The sequence below is a fragment of the Brachyhypopomus gauderio genome, chromosome 3 (genome assembly GCF_052324685.1).
Source record: "Brachyhypopomus gauderio isolate BG-103 chromosome 3, BGAUD_0.2, whole genome shotgun sequence".
Lineage (NCBI taxonomy): Eukaryota > Metazoa > Chordata > Actinopteri > Gymnotiformes > Hypopomidae > Brachyhypopomus > Brachyhypopomus gauderio.
Genome location: NC_135213.1, coordinates 22,239,736 through 22,256,056, shown reverse-complemented (window position 1 = coordinate 22,256,056; position 16,321 = coordinate 22,239,736). Strand labels below are relative to the sequence as shown.

General features: G+C 38.8%; 2 protein-coding genes and 1 long non-coding RNA gene across 6 annotated transcripts in view; 1 reads left to right on the top strand and 2 right to left on the bottom strand.

Moving 5' to 3' along the window:
• Positions 1-478: 478 nt before the first annotated feature.
• On the bottom strand, positions 479-6,686 carry gna13a (guanine nucleotide binding protein (G protein), alpha 13a). Its single transcript, XM_077000423.1, has 4 exons — positions 6,377-6,686; positions 5,572-5,798; positions 3,655-3,705; positions 479-3,521 (listed from the first exon to the last, which is right to left on the bottom strand). The coding sequence occupies exons 1-4, from the start codon at positions 6,654-6,656 to the stop codon at positions 2,952-2,954; spliced, it is 1,128 nt and encodes a 375-aa protein (XP_076856538.1). The 5' UTR covers positions 6,657-6,686; the 3' UTR covers positions 479-2,951.
• The window catches only part of rgs9b (regulator of G protein signaling 9b), an 11,363-nt gene continuing 1,696 nt past the window's right edge, over positions 6,655-16,321 (top strand). Inside the window, exons 1-19 of one of the 4 annotated variants that reach the window (XM_077000413.1) lie at positions 6,655-6,948; positions 7,059-7,121; positions 7,428-7,501; positions 8,864-8,960; positions 10,177-10,227; positions 10,497-10,603; positions 10,708-10,759; positions 10,889-10,947; positions 11,072-11,148; positions 11,357-11,438; positions 11,784-11,846; positions 12,591-12,620; positions 12,719-12,780; positions 12,904-13,017; positions 13,209-13,324; positions 14,082-14,169; positions 14,368-14,506; positions 14,609-14,691; positions 14,785-14,908. In XM_077000413.1, coding sequence (XP_076856528.1) covers positions 7,436-7,501; positions 8,864-8,960; positions 10,177-10,227; positions 10,497-10,603; positions 10,708-10,759; positions 10,889-10,947; positions 11,072-11,148; positions 11,357-11,438; positions 11,784-11,846; positions 12,591-12,620; positions 12,719-12,780; positions 12,904-13,017; positions 13,209-13,324; positions 14,082-14,169; positions 14,368-14,506; positions 14,609-14,691; positions 14,785-14,908 — 1,410 coding nt within the window. In that variant the 5' untranslated portion in view covers positions 6,655-6,948; positions 7,059-7,121; positions 7,428-7,435. Of the gene's footprint in view, positions 6,949-7,018; positions 7,122-7,177; positions 7,502-8,863; positions 8,961-10,176; positions 10,228-10,496; positions 10,604-10,707; positions 10,760-10,888; positions 10,948-11,071; positions 11,149-11,356; positions 11,439-11,783; positions 11,847-12,590; positions 12,621-12,718; positions 12,781-12,903; positions 13,018-13,208; positions 13,325-14,081; positions 14,170-14,367; positions 14,507-14,608; positions 14,692-14,784; positions 16,093-16,321 lie in introns of those variants that run through there. The other 3 variants (XM_077000414.1, XM_077000415.1, XM_077000412.1) reach the window with 3 other exon arrangements.
• On the bottom strand, positions 12,502-14,880 carry LOC143510750 (uncharacterized). Its single transcript, XR_013130077.1, has 3 exons — positions 14,592-14,880; positions 13,248-13,335; positions 12,502-12,793 (listed from the first exon to the last, which is right to left on the bottom strand). It is a non-coding gene; the product is annotated as an uncharacterized LOC143510750 (long non-coding RNA).

Sequence of the window (16,321 nt, the reverse complement as noted above, 5' to 3'; positions counted from 1 at the left end):
AAACCGGGACAGGCGCGTGAAAACTGGGACAGGTGGCAACACTACTGCTACCACAGACACACAGTCTGCTATGTTACCCAAGCAGAACTGAATATCATGGTGCCAGGAGAGAGAATACAGTGGTTTCCAAAGTGGGGGGGGAGCAATTGCAGGGAGGGTGCAGCAAGGCACATCAGCTACGCATGTTTGAGAACTGCTAAAAAAGATGGACATGGAGGGCTTGAAAATATTCTCAGCTACAAAAGGGGGTAACACCAGAAAAGTTTTGGGAACCACTGCATTAACCCTATATGCACAAACATACCATCGAAGATACACATGTTCAGGCAACAGATAAGCTTTGTGCACAGGTGCAGGAATAAATTTTACAGATGAAAATTAAACTAGTCCTCACACAAAAAACTGCCTAACTAATGCTATGACCTTTGCATTGTTAAAAGTATGTGCTTTAGGCAACACAAGAAAGACCCATTATACATATAGTGAAAACATTTGGCATTTATTGGACTTTGAACTGACGTTCATAGGACAAAATTTATACATGTACATTTTGTGTAGAACAAAGCCTATTGGACCCAGTAGAGAACAATGAACCTAGTTTGAAAGAAAATATACAATTTAGGCTCCCTGAGTTTGTCAAGTGCCATGCAAGCCACAATTCTTTCCAGGTTTCAAACAATTCACACAGTTGCATTTTTGTAACATTTCTTAAACTGTGTACACACTCCCCAAACTGGAAAAACACTTTTTTTTTTCTTTTCACAGATCTGTTTATACAGAGCTTTGCATATTAACAGTACACAACACCATGATCTCTTCCAATTTGCAAATTACAGCTCTTGGAAGAAATTATGTTGACAACTTTGAGCCTTTTTAGTGAATCTGATAGAATAATCATATATGTTTTTAAAATGTTACATCAAATTGTCATAGAATCACATGTTTCTAAAAGGTGTTCTCAGTGGGCGATATGATAAACTGTAAGCAATTCAGCAACGATCACCTAAATATTTTACATTAGAACAGCATTCTTTACAAACAGGAACATTGTTGATTTAAAAAGAAAGAATTATTTAAGTCTGAAAGATAATTAAAGCAATATCTTCATAAAATATAGATTTAATGAACCAAAGAATTTATACAAAAGTAACCAAAAAGAAAAAAAGAAAATCAACACAACACAAGACAAGACTATGACTTAGCTGAGCGATGAGACAAAAACACAGTGCCAGTTTTCAGGATACTGTTCACCACCACAAGATTACAGTAAAATGACAGTCTTACCACTAAAAAAATACAGTAAGGCTTAGACATATATTAAATATGCCACCACTTAATGTATGCAATCTAGAGGATGCTTCAAGAAATTATATTTCTTACATAATAGTCAGTGGCTAGCAGGAGATTAAGGGACCTTCTTAAAAGGACAGTCTTCATCTTTTGTCGGAAACCTCCAGCAATCTGAAAACTTATAAAATATTTTCTATTTTACATTGTCTTATAAGCTTGATGAAACAAACTTGAAACAGCTGAATGTCATAGGCTAAATTTAGAAAAAAGTAAAAGAAAATGTAAAATCCCACACACCACAAACCCTGAGGCAAAATTGTCCACTTAAATCTACATCTCAACAGTTGAAGTGAATCCGATATAATAAAAGCGTAGCGTTCAGTAAAGTAGCATATAGACTACCTTTGGCTTTTATAGATAATTCAGGTTATACGGACTTCAATTTAAAGGACATAGTAAAGTGAATAATTGCCAGACCATGATTAAAACCTATCAATAAGGGATCTGTACAACATACTGTACATTCTATATAACATTAAGATTCCCTTTTGATAAGGACAATGATAACAGTATTACATACACATGTACCTTAATTTAGGATACTACAGTTTCAGTACGATCCAAGTGCACTGATCCTGTGTTTTGAAAGAGGATGGTTAAAAAAAATCTGAATCCTAAAATGGTAAAAAAACTTCAGTCCCAACACAATCCTAGTCTTCGGATGTATTTTTACAATGCTTATTTACAGACCTGAGTCTCAGTAGTTAACCAAGCTTAAGACTAGTTAGTTAGCATGCAATTTGGAGTGCGTATCTAATATATTTATATATATATTCATAATATGGGCCAGCTTTACTGAGTGTACAGTTCACTTTTTTCATTTACCACAGAGCTCTATGACATGTCCATACCTGTTCCACAAATATGAAAGCCAAATCCCAAAACAAGGGAGGGGGATAAACCAAGCCTGAAACAGAACTTGAAACTAGCCATTCAGTCCATGAGCTGCTGTGGTACACAAACAAAACCCAACTAAAACACTTTCACTTTAAAGTACATACTAAAGTGAAACATTGCCAGACTATTATTCAGAACCAGGGATCAGTACAACCTACTGTCCATTCTACATTAACCACAAGCCACACAGAAACATGAATCTACATGTTTCATATTTCAATGGGACTTGTTCATGGGGCACTTGTGTCCAAAATTCATCAGCTCTACTGGTCTTCCATTAATTAAGCTACTGCCAAATCACATTTACCTCCATTGTTCTTATTACTAACCAACCGCTAATGTAAAGAAAACACCTAAGCAAAATGAAAAATATTTCTTGGCTATTACTGAAATAATATATTGCAAAGGTTGTATGTAGATTCATATCTCTGAGAGTTATACACCCAAGAAACACCACACAAAACACTGGTCCAGAGGACAACAGCAAGAACTCACGTGCAAGCATAGTTATGATTAGGTTAGAATCCATGAAAATGGGCAAAACAAGTAGAAATGTGCTTGGAGAAGTAGTCTTATCTTCCAGCGGTGAAATCTACCTGCTTTGGGGGGAATGTGCTAATATCAGGGCTGAATCACTTGCACTACAACTTAAATAATAAACACCTCATTGCAATGGAATGGTCTGAAAGGTGGTGGCATGTCTCTCACTGCAGCATGAGCTGCTTCAGATTTTCGTGCAAGATGGTGTCTTTGACATCGCGGAAGACGAGGCGGATGTTCTCCGTGTTAATGGCAGTGGTGAAGTGGTGGTAGAGTGGTCTCTGCTGCTCCCGCCGCTTGCTACGGAAGCACTCCACCAGGAAATTCTGCACGTCAGGTAGGTTGTGTGGCTCATCCGAGTACTCTGGGAAATAGTCTTTGATGGACACAATCTTGACCTTCTCTTCCAGCAAGTCCGTCTTATTGAGAAAGAGAATGATCGAGGCTTTCGAGAACACACGGTTGTTGACTATGGTCTCGAATATGTTGAGTGACTCTGTGAGCCTGTTGGTTTGGCGGTCTTCCATGAGAACCTGATCAAACTCACTGGATGATGCCAGGAAGAGGACTGAAGTGACACAATCAAAGCACTCGAACCAACGGCGCCTCTCTGACCGCTGACCACCCACATCCACCATCTTAAAAGGAACATTCCTGATCTCAAACTCATACTCGTGGATGCCTTTGGTAGGCTTCCGTGCCAGAAGAATGTCCTGCTGAGTTGGTAAGTAGTCCTGCAAATGAGCAGTGGTGTGGAAAAAAGACAAACGCTCAGGATTAAATTCAAGTAGCAATATCCACATCTAAAACGCACAAACATTTATACTGATAATATTTTGCATGGGAGGAGGGGAGATTAAAATTTACCAGCTGCCCAATTCTATCCAAGTTATCCAAGAAATATTTCACCGATTCACCCTATGGACAGAGAAAAAGATAAGAGTAAAATAAATTATCCAGACAATTATGCATGGCCACACAGCAAGCTTAGATGTTCATTATATTCCAAAAAAACTAAAGAAATAATAATAACAAAACTTAAATTAAAAAACGTATGTGAAAAACAATCAGTTAAAATTAGTGCTGTCAATTCCAGGTGCCGTGATTAAAAGTCCTCACCAGGATTTTGCTCAGGCTTCCTGGATTGTGTTGATTCCACTAATTTTACCTGGATTGCTAATTAGAAAATCTAGCAAGCTTGAGCAAAATCCTGGTGAGGACTTTTAATCGCAGCACCTGGAATTGACAGCACTAGTTAAAATATTTGACTAAATTGGTGTGGCTGAATCTAGCATTAAACATGTACAATGAAACATTAAAATGTTGGTTGAAAGAATCTTTATTAAAAAATTTTTTATTAATAATAAAATAAAGCACATTAGAGTCCTAGAGCATTTTAGTTTTGTTCAAATGATTGCAGGCAAAACACCTGTGATATTTGACTTTAGGTTTGAGCATCCAAGCACAAACAATAAATCCTTCATTTTCCCCCCAATCTCAATGTCCCGAGAACATGACTGAGTTTAACCTGTGTTTTCATTTAGTGTGATTCTTCAACAGGTTATATCACAATAATATTATCACATTATAATATTATATCACAATATTATTACTTTTTCACAATTTTCCCTTCACATTATGTAACATACATTATACTGACACCTGGAGGCCTGGATGTTTGATATTCTGTACTAAATCAATTTTCAACATGTCCAAAGAATTAGAGATTAGGGACCCACTCCAAATTTGGAAAATAACAAAGCAATTAGGTTTTAAAAGTCATGTGAGCATCACTTAAAAAAAATCAAAATAACTTATATTGTTTGCTACTTTACTGTGGTAAAATAACCGGCTGCTTCTGTTACAAATATAAAGGAATAGGGAAACTTGTGACCACATGACTCGAGTTTCACTTTCTGTTGCCGTTACTGTGTGACTGTTCATTAAATCCCAAAGAGTGCCAGACTGAAAATGGATATCTATTAAGAAAACAAAACAAGCACAATGCAAAAAAAGCCAGTTACAAAGCCAGTGTTAATAGCTAGAGAGGGCGGGGCTGATCTTTTAGCCCAAATTTCCCTAACAAAAACCTAAACTGCATCTGATCTTAATATGTAATTCCGATTAATGATGGGTGGTTGTAGTCAGTATGCCCATGCTGATGGGACTTTCACAGGACTGTATGCAGTAATGGAGTGTAGTCCAAGAGTGAAGCCCAACGCCCATGATAGTTCTAGTAGCGCTGCGACAGCAGTTCCTACGTAAATGGAAGTAATGATCCTATTACACTGCATTGTGTGTAATGTAGTGTACATCTTACTGCATGCAAAACAAGAAGTCAGCAAGCTGTCTGGCCACACAAGCATACTTACTGAATGATGATGGATGTGACAGGGAGAAAGCTGCTAGCTATGGGGCTACATTAGCATGCTAACTGAATAAAGACAGATGCATGGATCAGCCATGAGGAAAATGGTTTTGTTCGTATTAGCGACATTGACCAGTACCAACAAATTACATGGATCAACATTCCACACCACTATCCCCACTATTCATGCATTCAGTCTAAGAAAACTCACAAACACCAGATGTGTGAAACAGCTCCAAACTCACAAATGCAAAAAATAAAAATAAAAATACAAAAAGTGGAATGTTGAACATAATAAAATTAACAGTTCACACTCAAATGCTTTACAAGCTGAGATCCATAGGAAAAAAAGCAAAGGCAACTGGCAAAATTTAGGATGCTACTGACACCAGCCGTACACAGAGTATGTAACTCACCAACTGAAACTCTCTTCTTCTGTCATAGGCACTCTGTATCCCACTGTCAGCCCACAAGGAGCGGATGGATGTTAGATAATGCATAAAAACTTTGGTCTCAACTATTCCCTGGGCCATCATGGCTGATCGGGTGTCGAACCCCATCACCATCTCCCCGTGGGCTTGGTTAGAGGCATCGCCCCATGGGATATGCAGCTTTTCTCTGGCATCCACCAGCACTCGTGTTCCTGTATACACACACACACACATCAACAAGAGCATTTTAAAAGGATGGAAATAGCTACTGCTGGATCCTTTGAGTTTAATAAAGTTAATCAGCCATCTGCAGTAAACATAGAAACATAGATTGCTTTTTTCATGAAATTCTCATTCGATTCTTATTATTTCATTGCACATTATTATATCCATTTGGAAAAATAAAATGCACCAATAGCTAAACAATATGAGAAATTAGAAACTTGCTTAATTTTACTTAATTCAGAGGTTACCCTACCCTGGAATGCATTTCCATCATTTGATTTACTGTGCGTAGTTAAAAAAAATAACCAAATGATAACACAAACGAATCGATGAAAACGCAAAACTTCAGTTTTGTGTATAAGCACAAAGGCGCGGCGCGAACATTTGTATAGGTAGCCCATTCCGAATTTGATTGGTCGTGTACGCCTGTAACGAAACTTATCGGAAATGTTCGTTACACGAAATCACTTTCACTTTGAAATTAGTAAATAACATTGACTTTTGATATATCTGTATATTTTTGTAATCGACAAACCGCCTCTTTCGATACAGGAAAGATAACCACCTTTGATAACGTTGCCGTAGATTGTAGCCCGGAACTCTTCTTTGGCCCGCTGATCGAAGTCCTGCCCATGAATTATGCGCATTTGTTTGAGGAAAGTTGACTTGCCACTTTCACCAGCTCCAAGAAGTAAAATCTTAACTAGTCGCTTTACATAGGGCTTTTCCCGTGAAATACATCTGTCGATCTCTTTAGATTTCCTCTGTTGTTCAATTTCGTTGCTGGAGAGAAGACAATTGGGGATACAAACTACTGCAGTCCGGGAGGGCAGGAAATCAGCCATTTTTGTAGTAACAACTTCATGGATACATCACTCGCGGGAGCGCGCTGCTCGCGCGTTCACAAATCTGGGCGGTAACTTTTTGTTAAGTTGGTAAAACGTTCATTCTAACAGTTTCAATTAAAGGCTCGAACAACTTCCAGAGTGAATAAAAGCTATTCCAACACACTTAACAAACTATAGCTTAACGTTCGGAGGAAACTTGATTTCCATACTACTGATCCATTTGATCTTTCTACTAGAATAGAACTACCGGCAGACAACTATACCTAGATCACAGATAAATAGGCAATTGGTAAACATTTTAAAGAGATTTTATAATGAATTTAATTCTACGTGTCTACCAATTTCTTAAAACCTTGTATGGTTTCACATAATAATGCGATTTTGTTTTTGTAAAAACAGATTTTATTTTGCTATCTTGAGTGTGGCTTTGGTTCCCCAGCGATGGTTACGTGAAAGACGGAGGTATGTACGGCCTTGATTCCGACAGCAGAAGTAAAAAGAGAGAGACTCATTGCTAGGCCAACATCGCCACCTAATGGATATATGTCGGTTATTGTATAACGTCTCATCGCCTAGACTAGCAGGATGTGACAGGTTGACTTGTAGTCTTACACTGTTACCTGATTGGCGGAGACGACCTTCGTCTTGTGTGTATCAATAATAATAAGAGATTAGACTCGTAGGCAGTATTTAACAGTCACGCGTTTATCCGAGGACTTTATCCATTATTCTTTGGTTCTCGACTGTAACGTGTTGTGTGGGCTACAGACGCAACCATGACTATAAGAAATGTACGGGATCACGGACAGCGTTACAGACCACGGATGGCTTGCCTGAAAAAGGTGGGTAGAACGCAAGGAGAGGACTCCTCAAACAGCATCAACTGGGGTGTGTTGCTATTCAGTACATTATTTTTTAAATGGTTATTTTCCACTGGTATAATGTGAATAATGGATTGGGGAGAAACCCTTTATTCCTGAGGCTCACCGGGTTACTTACAGTAGCTCACTGAACACCACCAGTAAATGTATTTTAACTGATTAATATCTCCAACTCTGCACTTCCCCTCAGACAACTGCGTGATAATTATTGATTTTGTTTATCAAGTACGTTTAGGTCTATTTATCAATAACATTGCACTATACACCTTAATTAATATTCAACAGTTTTCCTATTCTTAAAGGTTGTCTTTCTTATTAAGCCTTTTTAAGAACAAATGAAAAAGAAGTCACAATATAAGCTATCAACAATTTCACAGTGTATGTCTGCATCCTCGGTGCTGTTTCTGTCACCCTGAGCCTTTTAAAGCCTGTAAAATGTTCAGTTTATAATTTTAACTCATCTACTTCATTTTTGTATGTACAATATAAAGCGTATACTGTATCTAAAAATATTCCATTTATTACCACCAGAGTTAAGGTCGTCGCGTGGTTAAAGGCATTAGTCTGGGTTTATCACCTGCCTAGGTGCTACAATTAAACCACTCTTGAGTCTTTAAGGTATTACATTGTGTGATGCCAAAATAACATTTTGTAAATACTCTGTGGCTGCCTGTTAGGTCCACTAAATGTAATGTAATCACTTGTCTGAGAGCTCACTGTGATCCAGAAGAGGTTTCTGATTCCTCAGTCTTCAAAAGCCAGAGACCCTGGCAAAGCAAGAAGCAACTTCAAACACCCCAGGAGTGTGACCAATCAATCACCAGCCATATTTCAAAGAGGTCAGGCACATAGCCATCAGGGCATGAAACAGCAGGCAAAACACCAGTAGGGGTACCTTTATGTCTGAATACTGCAAGCTGTAGACCTTTCAGCAGTTAAATTGTTGACCAGTTAAAAGACCTTTTTACTTTTTGTCATTTGAATCTTGAATCTTCAATACATAAGATTTTCAAGCTTCAGTCTATACATATGTACATAAAATTAAAAGTGCAAACCAGCTCCAGTATGAAATGTGCTATTAAAAGTGCAGCTAAATTACAATTTGGAAAATAACATTAAGAGGAAAAGAAAATTTAAACACTATGCTGGAAGTCGCCTGAATGTCTGGGTGATATTTATCCATAAATATTTATCCCTACATAAATGCACCACTGAACCAATGACTCCTAATGGTGCAGGCAAGTGCAAACACAAGTCTGTCATTAGTTTCTCATCCTTTTATTACATTTGCCATCCTTATGTTTTATTTGGCTCTAATGGCAGATGGAAGCTGTGGTATTGGAAATGCAAGAACCCAAGACTGGGGTGAAATCCCAAACACAGAGGCTGGTCATCACCACTATCCCTCATGCCATCACAGGTGAGATCACGAGCGCCTGTAGCTGCCTTGCGCCTGTAGCTGCCTCGCACCTGTAGCTGCCTCACACCTGTAGCTGCCTCGCACCTGTAGCTGCCTCGCACCTGTAGCTGCCTCGCACCTGTCGCCGCCTCAAGCCTGCATGGGCATGCATGTCATTAAGTCAGCAGTCATGCCTATTGACAGATGAAATAAAGTGAAAAGAACAGAACATACAACTTGTGGGACATTATTGACTAGCATAAACCGATCACACCTGTATTGATCTGTGGAGAGATGTCACTTCTTAACTGCTCTGGCTACTACAGCAGATCATGCATTAGAGTCCTCTCATGCTGGTCTAAGATTGAAGTATCTATTGCCATGACAACCCCTGTGCAGCTGGCTGCAATGACTGCCTCCTCGAGGCTGTGTGGCCTCTCCTCTCCTCACTTCTCAGCAACCATGTGATGGTTGAGGCGCGGGATCAGGACACTGCATTTCCCCCTCGTGGTCTACAAACGCTGTGTGGAATGTTATAACACTGTTGTAATACAGATGAAATACTGACACGACCGATGCACCCTTTCAGTCATAAACATTGTCCGCAATTTTTTGCTCTGGAAGTGCACTTGGTGTGTGTGTGTGTGTGTGTGTGGGGGGGGGGGGGGGGGGGGGGGGGTGCTCAAGGTGATCATGAATGATTTATCGAAACCACGTGGATGGGGTGGCCAGGCCCACCCATTCTCCTCACTAATGAAGCTGCTCTGATCCACTCATGCAGGGCTGAGCTCATTTGGCTCCAATTAAAAGATTTCCTGCTGGCCACGCACCGGTGCGCCCAGCCATAACCTCACCTCTATTATCACAACACTCCTATATCTAATAGTTTGTGGGTGGTTTTATGGCTTTAAAACGGTAATTTAAAAACTTTTTCAGTCAGTAGAAAGTACTGCAGTGCCTTGTGCTTCCTCAATAGGATTAAATAATCAGAGCCTTCGTGTGCTGAATTATGTGTCCTCAATATGAAAAACCTAAGTGTGTATTGCGAGTGAGGATGAAGGTGGGTTTTTGCAGTCAGCAATAAAGGCATCCATGGACTCCACTGGCAAAACACATTACAGATTTCAAAGCAGCTATCCCACCTCCTGGTGTGACCAACACAATGCCTGTTTCTTACAAGGACTTACAAGGAGTATGTGCATTTCTTATTGTAACTGCATGTGTCATCTTCCATCAGGTGAAGATATTGTTGAATGGATTGCTAATCGTTTCAAAATAGATGCTGCTGGTAAGTACAGCCCGTTGATTGTGGTATAGATATAGATAGATATATAGATAGACTATTTTATTCAAATTAAATTTAAACCCATTTCCTCATGGTTATACAACATTTGCATTTTTCACTCTGCCCATGAACCCCTCATTGTTAAAGCACTGGCTAAAGCATTTTCTTAGGTTTCAATGTTAACACAGCAGATATTAGACAAAGCAAGAGTTCTATATGAGTTGCATTTTGTAACAGGTGTGTAATAATCTCTCTCTCACATTGGAATGTAGAGGCCCGTGTCATGGGCACCCTGATGGTTTCCTTCGGATACATTTATCCACTGCAGGATCACAAGAGACTCATCATGAAACCAGATGCCTCTCTGTATCGTTTCCAGGTAGTGTTCATGCCAATCCTAGGATTCATATCCTATCCTATATCCCATATTGCAGTGTTTATGTGATTATTTAAATAATGAAGCTGTCTACTTTTCTATCACAGACACCATATTTCTGGCCAGCACAGCAATGGCCAGTGGAAGACACAGACTATGGTCAGAAACTACTCTGTTGTTTGTTCATCTACACACATTCATATATATATATATATATATATATATATATATATATATATATATATATATATATAATGAAAAATTCAATTACTTTTCTGTATTTTAAAGCAATATACTTGGCAAAGAGAAATATACGTAAAAAGGGGATGTTAGAGCTGCATGAACAGGTAATACATGATCGCTTTCACATTCACCTCTCCAATAAACAACTCTCGTTAAGATAGTTGTCAGTGTTGTTGCCATGGCAGCCCTTGGAGCGGGAACTAATACAGAATGTGTTTTTCATGTAAGGAGCAGTACAGTCATCTTCACAAATGGATGAACCACAAGTGGGACTTCATTGTGATGCAGGCCAAAGAGCAATACAGGTCTGTCAGGTGTATGAAGCTGATTGAAATATTTAGTTGAGCAGCATCATACAGACAGCAATAGGTTTTGTGCATTTTGTAGTTTCTTTAAAGTTTTCATTAAAGTTTTATTGAATATTTAGAGGCTTCTGTGCTGAAATATTGGAGGGTGTCTGGAAATCAACTGGAAGCTCTTTTGTGTATCACAACCTGTCGTCTTTATGTTCAGGGCAGGAAAAGAGAGGAAGAAACCTGATAGAGTGGTGTTTGACTGCCAAGAGAGAGCATACTGGGTAGTGCACAGACCCCCGGTAAGTTGATAAGGCAATGATTTTTGCCATTAATGTGAGAAAGAAAATTGTGAACATTTGTGATTTCAAAAAACTGTACTAAAGCAGTAATCTATAATAAAACTGGAACATGTACCTTTGAATGATGTATTTATTTGATGAAGAGTAATTACCCTCAAGCAAGTAAGGGAAGGAGCTCTAATATGTAATGTGAAAGTGCCAATATTGTTTAAACACTATCACTTAATGCCCAGGTGGCATCCAGATTGACACTGCAGACTCATAATCCTGACTGAACAGATACTATTACAACAGAGATTTATAAATCCACAAAGCAACCCTCTCTTCACCGTTTTCACTGAACAGCCAGGAGCAGTAAGTGGGATGGACTATGGACTAGACCGACTGGTGGACCCCAGTCAGGATGAGGTGAGAAGGTGAGTTTTGCTTCTGAGGTTTAATGAACTTCCTTTCATGAAAGGTTAGCATTAGGTAAGCGTTGTGATAACAAGGTTTAGCTATACAACTTTGTTATCAGGTGCCATGAATGTGGTATTAGCTGCAGAAATGTTGACCAACCACAACCGCAACCACAGGTCTAATGTATGAGAAAGTGCTGACACTATTAATGCAGAGGGAGGCCAAAGCATCCAGCCTGTCAAGGACACGTTTATTCTGTCAGCTTATATGCAAGAGGATTTGTGGTGTGTTAATCTCAGTACTGCTGCACAACCGGAGAGCGTGCTAAATTCACTAATGTGATCTAACTAATCTAATGTGAACAAACAGAGATAGCCAATATTCTGGACTAATCGTAGGGGTGTGTAGCACACAGCAGAGTGTGTCATCTGTTAAGGGTATTATCTATAACTATTCTCTTGTTTCTCATATTTTCCAGATTTTGTCTGAAATCTGTGTGAAAGCACCATCAGTTATGTATGACAATTGTTTTTCAAGAATATAATAGTAAGAGTAAGATATTATAGTATTATAATATTATAGTAAGAGAATTGCCATTGTTTGTATATTAAAAACCAGATATAAGAGTAATAAAAAGCCAGTCTATAGCCTAGAATAGAGCCTAGAGGTGTCTAGGGCAGTTTTAGTCAACTGGTCAAAGAATCAAGTGTTTTTTGGGCCTAACTCCCAAAACGGTTTTCTTTTATGTTTCAGAAAAAAACATCTGACTTCTACAGAAGACTAGTGAGTGTGTGCTTTTACTTTACAGTAGTGATATATACTACACTGTAGGAACAGACGTGGGAGTGTTTCTTCAATACCATGTTTCCTGTCTGCTGTAGATCATCTTCACTCAGCAAAGTATCATGAGGCCCAGAGTGAAGTCGTCTGTGTCGATCGGAGCGTATGTCCAAAACCTAGAAATAAACATAAACTTTTGGATAAACATTTTTTTGGATTGAAATCAAACATAATTTTAAATATAAAAACAAATGTATGTAATATCTATGGTATTATATCGTTTCAGCCTTGTGAAGTACACCACAACCTACAACCAGCATGACCCCCTCCTATATCCATGCCTTCCCAGTAACCCCTGGCTGACCGATGATGTGACATACTGGGACCTTAACAAACCGAAGTGAGTAAACGTTACTGACAGAATTTTTATATTTCATCTTTGCTTTCAGATTTCGGATTTTAGACTTTGTCCTTTTAGTTATTGAATTGGAATGAAGAAGAACTGTGTGTGTGTGTGAGTACACGTATGAATGTGTGTACATGTGTGTCATCCTGTCATACATGTGTTACATCCTGTGTGTGCCTCAAAAGTGTTGAGAATCCCACAAGGATGAGAGTGGAACGTTGGACCTTCAGCTTTGGGGAACTGCTCTCTGATCCTCGCGGTCGGGCGGACTTCCGTCTCTTCCTCAAGAAGGAATTCAGTGGTATGTGGCAACTATTAAACAATAAACAACTTATCACTCCTGAAACATGCTGATAACATTTACATATTTTAAAATCTGAAATAAACACTCAGAAAACACACTTGACTGGTTTAGTATGAATATATATATATATATCTCCATTCATATATATATATATATATATATATATATATATATATATATATATATATATATATATATATATATATATATATATATAGATAAGATAAGATACCAGCTACAAGCTAATTGAATAATAATAATAATAATAATAATAATAATAATAATAATAATAATAATAATAAGTTTATTTTTTATAGCGCCTTTCACAAACCCAAGGTCACTTTACATAAACATAGTCAAACATAAGAGAGAAGAGTTAGGGAGTATCAGTGAGAGTGGAAGTAGTGAGTGAATAGGAAGGTCTTTAGCTGAGCTTTGAAAATAGGAAGAGAGGCAGAGGAGCAAAGAGAGGAAGGTAGAGAGTTCCAGAGAGTGGGGGCAGCAACACTGAAAGATCTGCCACCCATAGTGGAGAGTCTGTGTCTTACGATGGTTAATAGACCCGAGTTAGAGGACCTGAGCTGACGCGATGGAACGTGAGGGTGCAACAGGTTGGAGAGGTAGACAGGTGTGAGGCCATGGAGGGCTTTAAAAGTCATTAAGAGGATTTTGTAGCGGATGTGTTCTGAAATCGGGAGCCAGTGAAGTTTATGGAGGATTGGAGTGATATGAATACATTTCTGGTGATTAATAGGTGAGAACCTTGCATTCTGGGAAGCGTGTGAAGATCTGAAGTGGGGTGCTGCAGCTACAATGCAAGAGAAAGCGCAGCAGATCTATAAGTATGTGCCTCATACTAGTTATGTGTGATGTCAAATGGATGCTCAGTTATGTGTGCTGTCAGCTGGTAGATGTCCAGTGAACATTGAACAATGTTTTAGCTCATTTTGTAATACATTGCTATGTTTTTTATATGCACACAATCTATACAGCATTTTCATGAACAGTTCTTAGAAATTGCATGATTGTTTTCTTGTTAGGACTTTCTTGGCTCGAGGAGCCCCTCGGTGGATTAACATTGATGGAAAGACCATGGAGATCACTGTGAAGGGTCTGTCTCACCCTCATCGTTATGTTCTGGATGCTGCCCAGACCCATATCTACATGCTTATGAAAAAGGTTGTTCTTATACTGTGAAACCGTCATTAACAACATAATTTATTCACTGTTCTGATTACTTCTGCAACTATGAAGATAATATTACCTTCGATTTTGTTTGAGGACTCATACGGCCGATATCTGAAGTCCCCGGTATTTAAGGACACGCAGAGTAAGGCGGTGTCTCCTGAGCCCCACAGATTCAGGTTGGCTATAAAACACACTGCCTCAGGAACAAGGCTCTCACTCATACACAAGTGCCACGACCATGATGCATTTCACATCATCTCCCTTCCCAGCGAAGCGCAGCTGGAGCAGAACTCCAGAAAGCGGAGGCCCAGCCTGAGTCCCATCATCCTCAGACAGCAGGAGGAGGAGCAGAAGGCCAAGCAGGCTGCCAGCGGCCCTGTGGACATCACACAGGTGATGAGCAGACTGGCTCAAAAGAAATGAGGGAAAAAAAATTATGTGTCTCTGGACTGATACATCGTTTTGATAGTCTCAGTTACAGCAGTTATATAGCTAATTTTTAATTTAATGATTCAATAGCTCTAATATATAATGAATATAGGCAACATAGGCATATAGGTTTCAAATGGTCTTCAATAAGGGGTTCATACAGTTTATATGCTAACATTAGATAGTGCCATGATAATGTCTGTTATGTCAGATTTTCTCATTTTGTGTTCATTATGAGTCATGATATAAGGGTTGGCCTTGGCGCCATTCCACCACTGGCCACCAGAGGGAGTCAACAGTCTAATAAAGCCAAACAAGCAACACCTGCTTGACAGCTCTGTTTAAGTAGCTCCATTCAGGAAATCAATTTCTCAATTGTTGGTCAGTGTTCTGGCATACAACTCTGCTGGTATTTTTTGGTAGAGGTTATGGGATTTGCTCTCGGGAATCTTCTTCTTTACTCTCGAGTCCCTCTCTGTCTGGTCTCGGGTTATTTTATCAGCTTCTCCAGAAGCGTTTACTCTAAAGTCTAGACGGACTAGTTTGTCCCCCTCTCTGTGTCGTTTTTCTTTTGGCTACTTTTTGTTGGGAAGTTTATCTCTGTTTTTGTCCTCTCCCTGATGTCCCTTGTTTTCTTCCTGCTCAAACCATTCAGGGATTTTGCCCCTTTCTTTTGATCCTCCACCTTCTCCCGGCTGTTTCCTTTGGTCCCTCTTTGTTCTCACTCCCAGTCAAGTACACTCAGCAATTGGGTCCTACCTACCCAAATCCACGTGGTGGCTCTCAATGTTCACATTAGCCATCTTGTTACACATAAAAGGCTTCATCAGCATAAACTCTTTCCATTTCTCCATTTTGTGTTCTTTACTATCCTGTCTGTTGAGTGTGATCTGTTTCCATCCATGAAATAAAGTCATGCACAAGTACTGAACCAATCTCTTGTCATCATGTCTTTGTCATTCATAATCATAATAATACAAAATCCTGTATGTGTTCATGATACCATCATGTAATTCCTGTATGTAGTTTATTTTTAAATTTCATTCTGATCAGCAAAGCATTGTGATCATCTTCATTATAATTGATAACTGACTGCATTTATTTCCAAAAAACAAAACAGCATAATGTATTTATAAACAAAGACAATGATATTATTACTATTAGATGTATACAAGTTAGACATTGTATATATATAGATTGTTTAACTCTGAATGTACATAAAGTTGGTATAGCAACACATTCAAAACATACTCTATGCCAGTGTACATGTAGTGTTTTGAGAGGATGCACAAACTAGCCTGGATGTCATGGTTCTCTCTCATCTCAAGCTAGCAACCTACTGCGCAAAATAATAATAATAATAATAATAAAAATTTT

Bases quoted from the DNA above. Each gene is read 5' to 3' on its own strand.
- gna13a (XM_077000423.1), bottom strand. From the start codon at position 6,656: ATGGCTGATTTCCTGCCCTCCCGGACTGCAGTAGTTTGTATCCCCAAT. The intron at 5,799-6,376 runs GTGGTTATCTTT...GTGTGTATACAG, and splicing joins CTACGGCAACGTTATCAAAG to GAACACGAGTGCTGGTGGAT. The intron at 3,706-5,571 runs GTGAGTTACATA...CTCTGTCCATAG, and splicing joins GAAGAAGAGAGTTTCAGTTG to GGTGAATCGGTGAAATATTT.